The sequence below is a fragment of the Pagrus pagrus genome (assembly GCF_965226575.1).
Source record: "Pagrus pagrus genome assembly, chromosome: 9".
Lineage (NCBI taxonomy): Eukaryota > Metazoa > Chordata > Actinopteri > Spariformes > Sparidae > Pagrus > Pagrus pagrus.
Genome location: NC_140193.1, coordinates 23069052 through 23088090, shown reverse-complemented (window position 1 = coordinate 23088090; position 19039 = coordinate 23069052). Strand labels below are relative to the sequence as shown.

The 19039-nt window shown below is 40.0% G+C and overlaps 1 protein-coding gene across 4 annotated transcripts in view; it reads right to left on the bottom strand.

The window, feature by feature from the left end:
* Window positions 1-3639: 3639 nt before the first annotated feature.
* dachd (dachshund d) overlaps window positions 3640-19039 on the bottom strand; it is a 99123-nt gene continuing 83723 nt past the window's right edge. For 2 of the 4 annotated variants that reach the window (XM_084362034.1, XM_084362033.1), the window contains exons 7-11: window positions 16026-16171; window positions 12422-12569; window positions 11598-11792; window positions 9158-9226; window positions 3640-5221 (exon numbers count right to left, since the gene is read on the bottom strand). In XM_084362034.1, coding sequence (XP_084218160.1) covers window positions 5184-5221; window positions 9158-9226; window positions 11598-11792; window positions 12422-12569; window positions 16026-16171 — 596 coding nt within the window. In that variant the 3' untranslated portion in view covers window positions 3640-5183. The remainder of the gene's footprint in view (window positions 5222-9157; window positions 9227-11597; window positions 11793-12421; window positions 12570-16025; window positions 16172-19039) is intronic. The other 2 variants (XM_084362036.1, XM_084362035.1) reach the window with 1 other exon arrangement.

Sequence of the window (19039 nt, the reverse complement as noted above, 5' to 3'; positions counted from 1 at the left end):
CTAGCAGATTTAGATGTGTTTGATGTGATATTGGATTAGTCTTGATTGAATTAAAGGGGACTGTTGGGCCTTGGCAGAGGTATGCGCTCCACTGAGTGTCATTCTGGTGGTTAATGAAACTTTAGTTCACAGTTATTCCACCGTTACAGTGACCAACAATGAAATGCTTTATGAACTATTAAACACATGTTTTCACCTATGTCTGTTTGTTTGTTTGTTTGCTTGTTTGTTTGTTTGTTGGTGGTTGGCTGGTTATATTCCACCTCTATAGTCCAATATTAATCACCGTTTTAGAGTGTTTGGTCAGTGACCCATGTCTCTCCTCCTCCTGCTCATGCAGTAAAAGAAAAAAGAAATGTTCAGTATTGCTGCTGTGTCTGGTGATTACTGCTGAGAGTTCATATGGTGATGTAGAGAGGAGGGAGGAGACTGCTAACTGCAAAACAGACAGGAAGTTAGCAAAAAATGACAGCGCTTACAGCAGCTTCAACATTTCAATGGCGTTTTTTTAGGTTAGCGTCGGTTTAAAATTTAGAGTTATACAGGCCTATCAAGGTTGACATGGGTTAAGGCTTGATTGAATTAAACTGGACTGTGGGGCCTTAGCGGAGGTATGCGCTCTACTGAGAGACATTCTAGTTAAGCAATTGTTTATTGTTAAGTTGGAGTTGATGTTTATAAACCTTTAGAATTACTTACTAAACGGATTATTAGCATGTTATTGTTTGTTAACAGTGAAATAACTATTAACTAAAGTTTGATTAACTATAAATGTAACATTCATTATTGATGGTTACTATGAAGTGTTAATAAACCTGTGAACCTTTCTTTCTTGTGAACCTTAGCACTCTTGAAGTGCATAAAAAAATATAAATCTGTCAGCAGTGTTGGGATGTTTCTTCAGCCGGTCAAGCAAGCGCAAAAAAAACAACAAATTGTGCAATGTGACATTAGGCAAACAGCGAAATAAGAGGCAGGATCATGCGGAATGATCACGTCTGGATGATGTCTTCATGAGCACATCTCAGCGTCAAGCCAAGGAGATAAAACACACAACTCACACGGCTCTGAACACTTTGAATATGCAATTGGCGCAGTGCTCTCCACACTACAGTGAAGTGAAATGTAACAACACAGCTATAATGCACATTTGGTATTTAAAGTCTCCGTGCCTCATGGTCATATTTGTACTGAATTGAATTTATTACAAAATGTGCAGTGATATGAAACATGTAGCTGCAGGGCCTCTCAGATGCCAGTGCAGGAAAAAGGCATCAGATGGAGAAATAAGCAGAATATCTGAGTAATAGATGCAAACAGCCCACGTCTCACAAGCTCATTGGAGGCGAGCGGAGTGAGTGTTTCACTGCAGCAAAGAGGAAGGAACGATTGAGTCATTAAATGGATAAAGTGGACGTGATGTCAGAGTTTCTTTCACTCCAGAGCGAGCTCAAATTTGGAGAGTCTGAGCTCGACGAGAAGCGTGGCTTCATGATTGATTGCCCATTGTGTGTCATATTGTTCTTTCAAGGTTGATTGAAACTTTAACCTCATTTTTAATGTAAAAAAAAAAAAGAAAAGAAAGAAGAAAAGCTTGAAATATTTCAGGCCTTGAATTTTTACAATGCAGCATTGAATTATGCAGCAATCAGTCAATTATTCATCTCTGTGGCTGTGTTGCGGCCATGCTTTAAAAAGCATGCAAAATGGGTATGGGCCGAGCATGCTGTGTCAACACATTTCACTCAGAATTGCTTACTGGAGAGATTTGTCTCTCCATGTCGATTTCATATTTTTTTTAATGCGTTTTAAGAGCTGTACCTGTTACAGTTGTCGTGAAATGATCCCTGTGGAGAAGTGCCGCGTCTCGAGAGCAAAAACAAATAATGACACCCCAGAACAGTCAGTGGAAGTCATCATTAAAAACACACACAGAAAAATGTATGAAGTGCCAAAATTCATTTACAAAACAGGATAATCTGACACATGCAGCCTCATATTTTTTTTAACAACTTCCCCGAAGCTTAAGTGCTATATAGAGCGGATATTATGATGCATGACCCTGCAGCACGTACAGCTGGTTAAAGGGGTCTTGTTTATTTGATGGTGATATACTGTGAATTAGTGTCATACACGTGAAAGTGTACATGAAATAATTTATCTACAGCGAGCTTCCTCACACCCTCACTAACATAGCTGATTTAGGATGAGCCTACGCATTTAAAAAAATAAAAATAAAACACACACACTTGCAAACACACTCACTTTCACACTCGGTGAAAAGAGAGGAAAACATATACCAGATAGAATTTTTTCTCTGCTTTACAAATAAAGAACAATATGCCCATTTAATTTTTCCACACCACAGTATACCTGCACTACACCTGTTTGTTTTCATTCAAGACATCTTATCATATCCATCATTGATAAATGGTCAGTCAGGTTAATTAACCCTCAAAGATCTGGAAGAATTTTTGGGGCAGCTGACTCCGTTTGTTTCTGTTCTAGAACTTAGCATCAAGTGTCATACATCATTGGATTCATGAGAACCTCAACTTTCAGGCTGGATCATTTAAAGTCCCAAATTTACGTTTGAGATTTACTTTATCTGAGAATGGTTGAGTTTATCAGAATTTTTAAAAAAATGGCACTCAAAGCTGGTCTTTATTTTTTATTTATTTAAATAGATGTACTTGGATGTTCCGGTCCGCTACAGTATATGATTTCTTTTTGTCTACATGTGACCTTTCCCAAGCAAGTAACAGCTATTTATTATATTATCTTGGGTCTTTTTCAGTGAAAAAAAAATCAATATAATCAATATTCTGGGTGTTTAAATCATAACAGGAGACAGTGAAGCAAAAGTGCCGTTTTTAAGAGAAATATATTATCCACTGAACATGAACAACAAAAGTAGACTGGCTATAACCACTGCCCGTAGGCTCAGAGGAATGTGACGGCATAATCATGTTCGCTACGGAGCCCCTGAATGCCCAAACAAGACACGTGTGATTTCACTGAAAAGCTGAGAAACTCCTTAGCTGTTCAAAAGTTATTAAACATTTTAGAACAATGGTTATTTTCTCTGACTGTTAAACTTAGTTAACAGTTGTTTGACTGTTAATACACAAATGCTTTATAAACCATTTACTAGCGAGTTGTAAAGGTTTTTATGCATCAGCTTAAACTTTATAACGGCCAGCCAAATAATGTTTATAGATGAACTAGTGTTTTATAACCATTTACAGAGTATTATAAATAAATGGTTTATCAAGCATCTCATTGATTGATGAACGTCAAATAGCAATTAATCAAAGCTTATTTAACTATAAATGTACCATTTATTAGTGATGGTTTCAATAAAGTGTTTGTAGGACATTCATAGTACATTAAAATGAGCTGAAGAGGGCTGATTTTTGAAGTTCTCAAAAATGGCGAAAACAACGATTCAAAACAATAAGCTCATACACTTGCTTATCTTTGTATCGGACCATCTTTAGCCATCTCACTGGTGACATGTTGACGTGTTAGAAGCCTCTTCCTGTATCCAGCTGATACAGAGTCAGATCAATCAGACGTGCGACACAGGACGTGTGTGTCGGAGACCTCAGGCGAAACAGACAACTCACAGGGTTTATCATCAACATGTTAACTTTATTTTGAACTTGAAGTACAATGAAGAGATGATTCGAGAAGCTATATAAGTTATCAGTGACAACAGACCTAGACACTCCATTGAGAACATAAAGAACAAACACATTGTGAACATGGGACACTTCTCCTCTTCCTCCTCCGCCTTCTGATTGTAACACATAAGGTCTAAACTGTTTTGCAGTTAAAGGACTGACATCAGCTTATGTCTAGAGAATATACACAGGTGTTTCTCAGCACCGAAATTCAAAAGTCTTTAGGGAAAGAAACAAGGAAAATCATAACTTATTATGAGCTTTTTTTTTCCAGGATATCATGAAACACTCGAAAATAAACAAAAGTGTGTTTGCGTCGGTTCAACAGGGATTTGAGCAATGTAGTTAAATGGCATTCAGTTTTCAAAAAAGTTGTTTTTCGAGCTGATCATCATTAGTCTGGATCTTTTTTTTCTTTAAAAAAGCATAGAGAGGTGCTGATTTCGAGTGTGTCTCATGACAAAAAAATGTACAGTAAATTCCAAGAAATATTACCTCTGTTACAAAGATTACAGTACTATTGACAGCAAAAGTCTTCATTTTGAAAGTGAAATGTTTGATAATTATGTTTTCAAAATCATCTGGGCTTGAGTGAGTCAACCCTAGTATTTGTTCAGCACAATATAGGATTTATTAAATATCATAATTCCAGGACAAACATTTACATGCCTGCATGCTTTCTCACCAAAAAAATGGCAGCTATAGGAAAGAATGATGGCTCAGAAATAGAACAAAAACAAAACTGTAGGTTTATATAAATGGTGGTATTGTTTGCCTAATAGCTCTACTGCATACACAATACCTCTTAACGTTATATACACATACCTTATCAATCCACTCGGGCTCGATAGAGTGAGTTTTCCTATCATTATCATCAGATCTTGTATATACAACAATGGTAAAAAGGAAACTTGATTGTATTGTCATCTAATTTAGAAAACATGAGAATCAAACATCAGTCTTCTCTTTTTGATGAACACATGGATCGATTCACTTTTTTTTTTTTTTCTCCACAGGGTTCATCTTCCACGTTTTTTTAACGTCTCAAAATTCAATTTGAAATACAAAACAAAACTTCAGTCGGATTTCGTTTTTCGAAGCTTTCTCGCTGGCTGAGATACAGTATAAAAATCTTCAGTGCTGAGAATTTATGAGTTATTACCAACAGTGTACCACGGGTACATTTTTACTGTGCTCAATATATGTGTTTATCCTTCACGCTGGCCAACTCGCTACGTCAAAACCTGCTTTATCAAACTATTTAATGTCGGCCTCTTCTTACTCTACATTCAGACACAATCTCCTCCAGCATTTGGGGGCGACCACAGCATTTCCACTGAACTCCTACAAGCAGCTTGACTTCTTTCCTCTACTAAATCAGCCTGGATAAGGGCTCTTGAGAATCTTCATGGGTTTTTCTTTTTTCTTTCTCTCTTTTTTTTCTTCTTTTTTTTTCAGAATTTCTTTTTTTATTTCCTCCAGCTCCTCGCGGCCTTATCAGTACATCACTGTGGTTTTCAGGAACAGTCTTCCATCTGCAACAGAGGACACACAGGAGCCGAGAATTAGCCAACAGCTAACATCCTGCTGACGCAAATGCACTATTCAGGATGTGATTGTTGATGAAACGCTAACTTCAAAATGTTGCCCTCTAGTCTTTCAATTTCAGCAGTGTTACTATGGATCCAGAGACCGATTTAAGAGTGAGATTAGGTTAGCAACCATGACAGATATGATTAAAAATCATTTACTTTATTACATGCAACAAATATTTATCATTTATTGGAGAATCTTGGTGGTGTCAGGTCGAACAAAAATAAAGACTAACCACAATACTTTTAGGTCTGTATCAGATCATGCAGTACACCAGTCAGTACATATCAATATAATTACACAGTTACATGCATATTTTATTAGCAACACTGTAAAAGCAGCTATGATAACACACTCCAGGCATGAGAATTGTATGCCACATGTGTTTAAGACATCTCTACTGACACGCTTGTTTGAACATAATACTGCACTCATGATGTTGTGCGCTCTCTAAGTGACATTTCCCTGCGTGGAAATAGTGTTTATTGAAAACGGCAGACATTCCTCCGCCGCCTTATCTCCAGACACCTCCAACCTAACGAGCTTTGTCCATTTCCAGCGAAACGCTCTTGTCTGAGGCGTTCGCCTGAGCGAGCAGTGCTGCTCCGACGCTGAGCTGGTAAAAGCATCTGTTAGGCACAGCTCAGGAGCATGTTTGACGTTTATTACCTTCACGATTCCTCTCTGCCGGGGAGAATGCTACAGTAATGCCTTTAAGAAAGCACACCTCTCTATGGCAGGGCATCTAAATAATTCAGTGTTAAAGAGAAACGCGCACAACGACGTTTAGCAGCGCAAGTTGTTGGACATGACACAAGCGGCGCAGGACATCAGAGACACAGTTGACTCCTTGTGCACAGAGACAACCTTACAATGTCTAGAAGGTGTATTTACCTCTGCCGGGACTTAAAGCATCAGGTTATTTTTCTATAATTAAAAACTTTTGTTCTCATTTAGCTGAATTTCAAAATCTGCAACCATTAAATTATCAATATTCTATCAATTACTGCTCTCCCTTCTAGCCTGTGTTTTATGTATTTCCATGCATGGAGAGTGGAGACAACAAAGGCTTGTTGTGTGTGTGTGTGTGTGTTTACAGTATGTGTGTGTTGGAGGGGGAGGGCTGGGTGGCGTACAAACACACAGGCTAATTACCCGGCACTGCCGTAGGTCTCAAAGGCATTGCACTCTGGCTGCCTCTATTCAAGCAACAACCAGCGAGTTCTGTGTAAAAGTCATTACAGCATGAATGCAGCGCTACGCAGCGCAGACAGCCGGGGAGGGGGCCGGGGCCGGAGAGCGCTAGGAGTGTGAGGCGGGAAGTTGATACACACACGCACGAGCAGATGAAACATCACATGCTCACTTCACAGTCTGTCTACCTGCCTGCCTGTCCAGCTTCACAGTCGGAGCAGTTTATAGGGGTGTTAATGAAAACGAAGTCAATTTGATTACATGACGGATGATGACATATCATAACGTCGTCGAGAGGAGGGCTGGATGTTGAAGCGTTTTGCTTCGAATAGATCGGATCCTCGTGGAGGACTGATAGGACTGATGAGGAAATCTCAGCCATTCAAATATTAGAGCAATTGTTGAAACATCTGCTTTACATATGTGACTGGAAAAATCTGTGACGTCCTGACACGTTGTTCTATGAACGAGCGTCTCATTAAAATATGTTAAAACTTTAGTATTTTTATATTCAAATCAAGATGAAAAGTTCATTAAAGAGAATAAATATTTCATTAGATGCTAAATAAAACAAAGGGAATTTTTGGCTTCTCTCAGCATAAAATTCCTTTGAAAGATTAATTAATACATGTAAATTATGCAAATTATGCCCATGCAAATATTTTATGAAGACAATTAAGGGATCCATTAATTACAGTCTTTTTTGCTTCAGTGACATTCATTCATTTAATTTTAATTTCACTTTAACTGTTTTGATGTTTAATCTTGCAACAAAGAACTTTATCTCTGCGCACAGGGTCGTGTAAACTTGCCGAACACATCGAGTGGGAAGCGGCAGGGAACCAGAGGAGATACTGGGGGAAGATATTCGCGTGTGCACCGTTGCCAGGCAGTACTGGCGAGGTACAGTCCCAGTAGCTCGCCTGCCTGTGAAAAGAGCCGCGTTCCCTCTTGGACCCGATTCAAAACACTGTAAAAGCAATTAATAAACACAGACTGTGTTAATATCGCAGAATTAGAGAAGTGTGACAAAAGACAAATAGAAATAATTAGTTCTCTAAAATTATGCCCTCATTATTTTTTTTTTCTCTCCCCTCTCTCCCCCTCTCTCTCTTCTCCTCCTCCATTGGCTTCCCTTAGTTCGGAGTTGAGAATGTACCCACACATTTCTCTCGGCTTTCATGCGAGTGATAGGCTTGTTTTTTCCCCCTTCTGCTTGTGTAATTTATCAACATCATTTTTTGCCATTTGAGGTTAATTATACAGCGAGGCTCGCAGAGTAGAGCAGAGGAGACATGGGTGGCAGACAAATGCTTCTCTAATTGAACAAAAACACAAAATGCAGCCTGTTATTCAGTTTCCTCCTTCACACCACTCTTTGAGGCAATGATCAGAGTGATTGAGAGAAATTGCATGCATCACACTGATTCTAACAGGGATTAGATAAAAAAAAAAAAACATGCATAAAAGACAAAGTCGGTTTCATTTAAAACTAGACTATACATTTAGGCGGGACAATGGCTGCTGTCACTGTAAGTGCAAAGCTTTAACACATTTAATTTGATACGATTAGACTACAAAAAGGGCTGGCTCTTCACATAAGTGTAAAGACATTAAAGCGGCTAAATATACTAATTTGGTATGAAATAGGGGGCTATAATTACGCTGTATCTGGAAGTTATCTTTGTATTTAAATGATGACATATGGATTTCCTTTTTTTGGACATCAAACTGTTTCAGATCCCCGCAGTGACTGAATGACATTTAATTAAGGAGGAGTCATCATTTCTCTCAGTACATTTTCTTTCTTTTTTTGCCCTTTCACAAAATATCAGTTCAAGTAGACTAATCAAACATTAAAGAGTTAAAAGGGAGCCAACTTATTCTCGCATACAAAGATGAATATTTTCCACTTTTTCCACAGCAAATTACACGGAGCGTTTTTTTCTCTTCCCTCTCTCTCGTCGGATAAATTGGGACCTCTCCCACTGATAAGGGCGGTTCTGAGCAGACGCAGCTGAGGCGTATTAGAGGGAAGACGTTCGAGTAATAATGAGGATATTCAACCTCTGCAAGGTGTCTTGTATCTGGGTAAACACAGATAGCAGACAGTCTACAGAGGTTATCGCTGGAGCGCCCTTCCCCAAACACATACTGCACCCCCAAGGCTAACAAACAAACAAACCATTAAAAATGTACAAGGCTTATTCATAAAATGGATTGATTTGCCCCGTTTATTACTATCAAAGGGGGGATTCCACTGCTTTTTGTGGTTTTATGACTCATTAATGCTTCCTGAGCTGTAAACAAACTGCTACTTTCATTCCGTCTCCGGCCTAGTTGTTTCACTTTTGTATCTACTGTATTGTTCGGAGTTTTGTTCCAACAAAGATCTGTTTCCTAAAAGCATCGCAGCCACTAAAAGTCAAGTAAAAGAACAATATTATTTCTGCAGAAAACCAATGATCTTGACCTAGTGCTGTGGCCCAGATGGTGAGCTGTATGCCCGAACAGCAGGCACAGAAACACTAATGTTCATAAACTGAAGCGGTGTGTGTGTGTGTGTGAGGGAGAGCGAGAGAGGAAGCAGGGTGGGGGTAAAAGGGGGGCAGAGGGAGAAAGAGAGCAAGAGTGAGAGCCAGAGAAAGAGAGAGAGATTTATTGTCTCATCTGAGCCCCTGTACCTTGTATTGTCCTTTCAGCATCTGTTCTTCCACTGCTGCGGTCACTCTCCATCTCAGGGGTCAGAGAGTCTGGGAGAAGAGAGGGATCACCGCCGTTAAACATCTCTGACATCCACCTATCACCATGCCAGCTTCACAGCATCGTTCATTCAAAACAAGAGGCTAAGCCTTCAAGCCGTATCTGCCCTGCATGGAAGCGAATGTGTGCGCTGGATGAACTGTGCTTTAGAGCTGCAACGATTAATCGATGTGTTGATAAAAACAAAAACAACAACAAAAAAAAACAATTAATCCGTCATTTTTTGCGCAAACGTGTCAAACATTGGCTGGGTCAAGCTTCTTAAAAGGTTAAAGAAGGTAAAGATTTGCTGCTTTTCGTTGTCATTTATGGCAGTAAATGAAGAGTCTCTGGGTGTTGGACTGTTGGTTGGACAAACAAAGCTGTTTTTACAATGTTTTTTGACATTTTATAAACTAAATGATCAATAATTTTACTGTGAAAATAATCAGCAGATAATCAATAGGGCTGGGCAAATAACTGACATTAAATCATTATCGTGATATGAGGATATATCTCGTATTAGACTTTGTTATATTGTGCTGTGGCATAAGCATCTTTTCCTGATTTAAAGGCTGTATAATAGTAAAGCGATGTCATTTTCTGAACTTACCAGACTGTTCTACGAGTCTTTACCCACTCAGTCATTATATCGACATTACTGATGATTATCTATCATAAATCTCATTGTGGTAATATTTGATGGAAGTACCAATAATCATCCCGACAAAATTTATGCAATATCGTTATCGAGGTATTTGGCCAAAAATATCCTGGTATTTGATGTTGTTGCTCAGTTCTAGCATTTATGAAGCGCATTAGGAGATTTCAGAATATTGAGATATATTTATTGTCTATCGTGATATAGCTTTAAAATATGGCAATATTATTTCAAGGCCATATTGTCCAGCCTTATTAACTGGTAATGAATCTAATCTTTAGTTGCAGCTCTGTTTGCTTCTCTGTGTGACTTTTATCAGGGGTGGGTAAAAAGATACTTAAATTCTTGATTTAACACTTTGGAATAATTATCCGTTAAAAGTGACCTTGCATTCAAACGTTTGCTTAAAAAAGATGCGTGGGTGGTAAATTGCACCGCAGTGTCAGCGCTAAAATTGTATTCATGTTAAATATTAACAGTCATTTTGTCACTGGTCTTATAACTCTGTACTGTGTACTGAAAGTGGCAGACTCCACCAGTGATCTCATGATCAATCACTCCACATGCACATTTGATTTGACAGATTTCACGTATGAAAAAAAATAAATCTGCATTACTCACTGACATATTAAAATGACATTTTCTGACTGGTTTAAACTCTGACAGTTAATCATATTTTATGAGCGCAGCATGTTTTGTATGCAACACCTAAACTCTGCCAAGCAGCAGCTCTGGTCAGATAAAAGAAATGAACAAGGACTGTGTTTGAGCTTAGTGCTATCAGTGGTTCGCAACTTTACACCTCTACCAATCACTGAGATGCCCTGTAAACATGGATCACATGATCCAACTCGGGATGGGACATTTTGATACTGTGCAAACATTTGGTCATCTTTTAAAACGAACACGACAATCACTCTCTTGTTCCTGCTTCTCTGTTTTCTATCATTGTTCACTGAACATTTTTGGGGTTTTGGACTGTTTTTGGACAAAACACGGTGTGAAGATGTGACCGTAGGCTTTGAGGGAGTGTAATGGGCATTAATTTACATTTCTATCAAAATGTCTCATTAGCTGCACAGGTTGGAGTACTTTATCGGACATGAATGGAATGGAATGCAAACGTACGTTTTAACAGCTGAGAAGATACAGTATCTTAAGGATTTCTTTAATGCGATATATATGAAGATCATGGTAAGACTCTAGTTAAGATGTGAGTTATATTATTAGTATTCTCACAGAATAATCATGTTTCTAAGGAAAGGAGTCACCTGTGCCTTCAAGATATTTGGCTCAGGTAACTTTAATTTCCTGAAAAATCATATCTGACTATGGCTGCAACTAATGATTATTTTCATTATCAATTAATCTGATGATTAATCAAATAATCGTTTAGTCTCGAAAATGTTGAAAGAAAAGTGTGAAAAATGCTCTTTACAATTTCCAGACCCCAGAGTGACGTCTTCACACTGCTTCTCTTGTCGAACCAACAGTCCAAAACTCAAAGACTCTTCATTTACTGTCAGAAATAACAAGGAAAAGCAGCAAATCCCTCACACTGAAGAAGCTGGAACCAGCAAGTGTGTCTTGACAAAATAGTTTGCAACTCATTTTCTTTTGGTTGGCTAATAGATTAACCAACTAATAGTTGCAGCTCCCTATCAGACACTGACATTTTCCCCACATTTGTCCCATTAGAAAACCACACTAAATGTCTGAACCTGGTAGATGTGAAATGTACAGTAACCGTGTGTCACTGTGGGGCATCTGACCGTTGAGCGAGCGCATGCTGTCAGAGGGCGAGGGCTGCTTCAGAGTCTGCTCGACCTGCTCTCTCCTCTTGGATTCGTACTCCAGAGCCTCTTGGAGTTTCCTCTTGGCCTTCTTCTCCTTCTTCAGACGCTTCTGAATGATTGCTAGGATGGGGGAAGACCAAAGCGACAATTAGCATCACCATATTTTAGACTGAAAAATGATTATTGAGATAATAACCCCATTTTTAAAATGTAACACACAGTAATAGAAGAAAACGGGAAATCAATTAAACCTTAATATTTTATAATATATGAAGATCTCCCTTAATAAAAGAAAATATTGGCTGTGACTTAACAAACTGCTGGAGGGAATTAAAGCAAATTGAAAAATTTATTGGGATATTTTTCATGAATTTCTCTCATTAAACATAAACGACACAGTTAGCGTATGAAGCTGCTGCATTTAACATGAGCGCGAGAGTGAATTTCTCTAAGTTAATGTGTATTACCAATTACGTTAACTGACTAAGAGCAGGAATACCAATGCTGAGCAGATCACTGCATATGTAAGCAAGAAAGCAGCTCATGTCACGGATGCAATAAGAAACATTAAACATACATGCAGAAGTGCGTACGAACATTCAGGAGCTATCAGACAACGTCTGCCCGTGAATTCTGTGAAAACACGAATATTTCTGCATGCCCGCACACACACACAAACACACACACACACACACACACACACAGGGCTGACGGGGAGGATTCAGTGCCAGGCAGTCGTCAGGCAGTACCTCTGTTCTTCTGCTCCATGGCGAGCTGCTTCTCCAGAGTCTCCCTGAGCTCCCTCTCTCTGAACAGCTCCATCTTCAGCTCTGTCTTCTCCAGCTGCACCTGCTTCTCCTGAGCCCGCGCGTTGTCAATCGCCACTTTGAGCAGGCCCTGCACACACACAAACACACACATATGAGTATATACACACAGAGATGTACAGAAGAAGGGGGGAGCGGGGAAAGAGAGAGTGATGTGGTCTATTTAAGAGCTTCAAGATGAAGTGACAGCAAACCACACTGAAAGTGTGTCACAGCAGTTCTTTGTGCAGCTGCCCACAGTAGCGAAGCAGAACACAGGGCCAAAAGCTGACTGCTGCGACATGATTCCTTTCAGGCGTATTACCACCTTTGCGGGTCCTTTTATCTGTGAAGATGTCTTTATCTCTTAGCAGCTCCACAGCTCCCACAAGATCTAGAAACGTGAACGTGGATTTAGTGCTTAGAGTTTTTTGGAATAATCATCTTTTTTATATAATGAATGATGATGTGAGAGTGCTGGGCATGTCTGACCCCTTTTGGTCAAAGCTGTGAAATACAAGTGTAGATAGACATTACACTTCAGAGCCATCTGAACCGAACCAGAGAGCTGGTTTAATAGAGACAGGACCCTAATATTCCATCAGTAATTGTAATAACGGGCCGATCAGAATGAAAATGCCTCATGCATCCACCTCGATGGGATGAAACTGATCCGATCTGCCCCGATATCAATTAATTTTCTCGATTATCAGATCGAGAGAGGTGGTGTAAACCTTTGATAATCTGTTCAATAAGAAAATATTGGCCCCTGAATAACCATGTAAAAGTTTTATAGATAAGCAGATGTCTCCGGTTGGAATAATTATATTCTTTCTGTGCATGTTCGCCTCATGTGTGTAACATCAGGTGATGTTGCTTTCGGGAGGGACAGAAACGGAACTGGTCTGAGGCTGACACAACTTTTTTTGTTGGAGATTTTCAAGATTGACGGATTGTCAAAAGACTTTGAAAAGATTAACGAAGTTGGAATCCATCCAACCAGAAACACAAATATTGTTCATGGGACACGATGTGGGTCCATCTTGAAAATTGTGTTAACAGGTGGCGTAAAACAAAGAACCAAGTTTTCTCAATATAGCTGAAAAAAACGTTTTATTCTTCTTCTTCTTCTGTTATATTATCATATAATGATATTGTGATTAAATGCCTTTAGGTGTGTAAACACATTTTATTAGATCAATTTAAATTGCGTCCATGTAAACAGTCAGATTCAAGAATTACTGTCCATGCAACCGCAGCTAGTTAGGGGAGGAAACGAAAGGTTAAGATGGAGCTCACCTCCTGGTCTATTAAGTAGATGGTAAAAGGTTTATGGGCAGGGTGAGCGTCTTCACTCTATAGAGGTTCTTTCTATACTTCTCTAACATCTTCCCATTTACCTACACAGCTGAAGATTGTAACTGGATTGGTATAAATATACAGAATTAGTCTCTGTGGCACAATTTCAAGCACCTCAATCAGAAGAAATGAATAATATGAATGACAAGTATCTCATCATGTATCAATTACATTACTGCCATTCCAAATACACCCCTGACAGCCCTGGACTGAAAGACAGTGCGTTCTCACGTGAAAGCTGTACGACAGCAACGCAGTCATTTTCCTCACAATTATTCCCCGTCCACACGCAATTATATCAAATGCACTGGGCTATATCTTACTAATTGTTGATTCTTCTGACCCCAATTTATTCTAAGTTGCTTTATCTTAATTTTCTGCTTGGTTTCATTTTGTTGATTTGTATATAGATATTCAAGGCGAAGATCATTATCAAAGATGACTTAGTGGAGTGTTGGGAGCTCGCGACGGGTTTTACTTGTGGCTTTCTAATTACCACGCGGAGCCAAAGGAGAGGCAGGACTCTGATGCCAACGGTACAAGTGCAATGAGAAGGGCAGCAGTGTGCACACATCATTACACTCAGACACAAGGCAAATACATTCATCTTTCTGACTGAGGGTGTTTGAGCTGAAGCCTAAATGGCACTCTGAGTAGATGGGTATTGTTAAGGTATGCAGATTTACAGATTGGTCTCTCTGTAGTCCAAATGCTAATGTTAACTCTATTGGAAGGACGATGTGGACGACAGCCACATTTATTGACTAATAATGAGCTTTTGTATATTCCGCATCATGCAAATGACTTTTAACAACCAAATCTAAGATTCGCCGGACTGAGTAATTAAGCTGACAGAGACCTGTCAAAAATACCATTTAAAAAGAAAGAAAAACACCTTAGTTGTCTCTAATAGAGTATTTTACTGATTAGGTACAGATGTCAGTGGATAGTGCGGTTAGTTGAGGGAACCATTACTACTAGGTTAATTTAGACAATAATTAATCTTGCTAGCTTTATTTGGAGATTTTAAAAATATCTCTTTGATGAAGGTCTTTTGTAGCGGATAGCTTTGTTCAACTATCAAGGACAGCAGCAGTAGAACACTTCGGAAAAAGCTACAGTAGTTAGCGGACCTTACTTTGAGATACAGTCAAAGCACTGTCTCCAATGTCAAGAACACACTTTCATGCCCTACTTGGGTAATGTTTGGAAAAGAATGCCACAGTAGATCAATGGAAGATTTTCCACAATGGCTAAAGAGGAGAAAACCTGTCTGTCGGGAGGTCTCTGCTGTCTAAGTCAAATACTCTGTCAGCCTATTTCTGCAACCTGAACTCAACGCTCTCACCGCGAGAATGTAACATTACTGGATGTAAATATGTTGTAAGCTGTTGGAACAAAAGCTGTTGTTTTCCTGGAGAATACAGTCTTGATCTGGAGTATATATTTCAAAATAGTCACAATGGAAAGAATTTAATAATGGTCCACTTTGGTGCCCCTCAGAGGGTATTAAAAACAGAGACACTGTATCACACACACTGTTCGATTGTCTTCTTGTTCTACAGTATATAACACTTCAGTGTTATCTGAATCATCAAAAATCACATAAAAATGTTACATTTAGAAGAGCCGAAACAATATTTTTTTGTGCATGTTTTTCCGGACTTCCTTGCGACCCAGTGGGTTTAAAGGTAAGTCAAGTCAAGTCAAGTTAAAGTTGATTATAGCCAAATATCCAAAGCACGCCTCAAAGGACTGCACATATACGAAACACAGCAAATAAGCACTAAAAACCACTTAAGCGTGTAAAAACGTAATAAAAACTGAGTATAGCTACTATACATATAATAAAACAGTAATGAGATGAATTAGCAAAATATACAAAAACGTACAGACGTCAGGCAGCACATACACAACACATGTACTGTACAACATATACGTAACCACGCCCACATAGACTAAGTTAATGGACAGGAAGACAAATCCAAAGAGGAGGAGCTTGGTAAGAGAAGGCCCCTCCACCTACTGATGGTTCATCTATTTAAGGAATACTTAGAGACTGGCACAGTCTCTAAGTAGCAGGTATACGAGGAGTTACTAGAGTGGGTAAGTAAACCAGAAGCAAGATGCGTCAAATCAGTCAACTCCGTCTTGTTATGAGGGCACAACTCACGTCAGTAGACATTACCTGTATGTTGGTGAGGAGAGTCTCTATTGACGACAAGCCGTCTGGGAAGAGGAATGGTGAGGGGAAGCCAGGGGGCAGAGCCTGTCCAGCAAATGACAACCTCTCGTAGCTATCTCTTGCTGTTGGGGTGCACATTGAGTTGTCCTCTGCAAAGAAAGTAACATTGGAGATTGATTAGTCATCTGAAGAACATTATTTGTGAAACTTGCAAAGCGCTCTAAGTGGTAGAATATGCGAGTAGTTTTTGGCGATGCTGACACGTATCGATCCTGACTTGCATTGACCAGCAGCAATGACCTGGTCTGTATTGATCTCCAGTAGCCAATCCTGGCTTTCCCCCCTCCTCGCAGAAATTTAGTGGACTGACTGACTGGTCCCTTGGAGATTCCTTTGTATTGCTTCTTCTCAAGGCCTGAGTGTGGGGTTAAACAATATCAACCGGGACATAAATCCAGCTTCCCCCATTTAAGAGATGTCATGCGGACTCCAAAATCAGGAGCAGGCACGCAGTTCGACCCCAGAGGCTCGGGCTTCCTTTGTGTATGCACGCACGGGTGCCTGTCAAACCTAAGATGACATCATCCTCCATTCATCACTGGCGGAGGGGTAGGGCCCTGCCATCTGCTGTCCAGCCTCTCCACCAGGCCTCAGAGGAGGGAAGAGGAGCAGAGGAGGGGAGGGAGGGAAAGCAGGAGGCAGACCGGCAGACACAGATACAGCCTGGTCAAACTAAAACAGTATGTCAGACACTGCCGTTTGTTGCCCCATCAGATCTGACACATGTTTTTGTCCAGCGAGCTTTTATGAAGCCAACAATTTGTAAGTGCTACCATCTTGCAGAGAGCGAGTTTATTAAATGCATCCAGTCTAAAAAGGTCTCGGCAGGAAGTCTGCACCATCAGCTGTTTAATTGTTAATTTAATGAAAGGGGGGAAAAAAGTTTTATTTGTAATGTGGAACCCTGGCTGTGTTGTGCACAGCACCTCTCTGCTCTCATCCAGTATTCATATCTGTTTATGTGGCAGGCTGAATCTTGTACAAACAGCGAGTGGAGCTGAACAGCCCTGCCTCTCCCTCCCATCAATATTCACCAACGCCAGCCAAGTGCTGGGAACAGCTGGTCTTACATTAATTAGTTTAAAGTATTTATTTCACCCATCCTCAGAGCAGATTGAGCAAAAACATTGGAGATTATTTCAAGCATCTGCAAATGCCCTGGAAACATCTCTGCGCCAAAAGTCGAGTGTTAGGATTCACAGTTTAGGTTTGTAATTTGAAGAACCCTTTTTTTCCTCTCTGAGAGGGGAAGATGGTGAAATATGCACCGCTGGTCCGTGGAGAGAGTAAACAACCTTTCTCCTCTTTCAGATGGAGTTCACTCCTGTTGATTAATTAGAATGGATGGTTGCCTAATGGATTAAAATTTGTTTATAATTTGACTTCATAAAAATAATGAATTGCCTACTTTTAAGAAGCCACTCCTGTGGTAATTTGTTTTGTTCGCTGCAGTCCTGTCTGTATTTTGAGGTGGGCGTCTGGGTGGAGATGTAAAACGCACTCTCCTTATACAGTGGCACAACATGAAAGTCCCATTTTATCTCAATAAAATAACTAATCAAAGATCAAAAGCATTACAGTTGGCTCCAGCTCAGGTTGATATAGATGTATTGCATGCATTATATGCTTGCATCACCCACCTCCAATAAAATCACCATAACAACTAGAGACGTTAGTAGACCTCGGGGAAAGGTCTGCTGTTGTAGCTTTGTAATTGATTTGTACTGTAGGCACTTTGTCCCTTATTTAGTGTTGGCATTAATCATAAATCATTGCTTTAACAAACTCCGGCTTCCCACTCAGCAGGCCTCCCCTCCAACACAATGTTGGATCACACGGAATATTTGATGGCTTTGTTGCAGGGGAAACAACCTGTCATGCTCTGGGAAAAGCAAACAGCGTGTTTTGTTCGACAGACTCCAACTACCGTACAGCACCCCTTGTCAGATAACATTTCCACCAGGAGCGATGCATAAATACAGGCGTTTTCAAAGAAAGGAGCGGGAAGCTAATAAGTGACTAATTTAATCAATATAATCAAAAGTGGCTTAATGAAACTCAAATGTAAATTCCAGCGGAACACGATCTAGATCTGTGGTTTCCGTGCTTCTAATGTTATTGCCCCCCCCCTTCTTTTTCTCTGTTCCTGGCTGCAAACGCTGGCATGTGTTTGCATGTTTATTTCTCACCATCGCTCCAGAATCATTGACTTCAACTTAATTACAGCGACAGGCGTTGGAGTGATGGGGGCCGGTGGAATGGAGTACTCTGTTTCCAGGTGATATTTCTCCACTAGCAAGGCTGCCAACAGCAGCTGTGACAGCCTCTTGTGCTTACCGTACGGTAAAGGTACAGTTAAGGCCCCCCCCCCAGCCCCTCCCGCCCCCTGACTATGAAATACTGTGTGGAAAAACACTCGCGGGTCACCCCTGTCACAAATAACATTTCATGCACAACTGTTTCGGCGGATAATAGGAGCCACAAATAAAAATGGGACGCTGTAAATACAATGCATTCTGAATGAAATGCCATAATTTAAAACAACGCCCCCCCCTCTCTCCGTCCTCCTCCTCCACCCTGCTCTCAATAGCTGCAGAGGGAGTCCTTGACAGTGTGCTAGCAATGATGAATCACCTATCCAGTTAATTTTCTCACTCCTCATGTGTTGTGCTGCTAAAACAGGGGCCCAGGAATTGACTTGACAAACTATGAATGTAAAAAATATCACTTGGAGGGATCTGGGCTTATCTCCAATTTACATGTTATTAGATTTGTGTTGCAAGCGGCACTTGGACCTAGCAAAGCTGAGGCAAAAAAAGATGGGGCACATGATAACCAGAGATAAAACATGTCTAAAACCCACTTGAAAGCCTTTGAAATATTTGATGGAAAGTCACAGCGAGCGGGGAGAAGCAGTGGAAAGTGGCCTGATTTAAAATGTGACAGACACACATTGC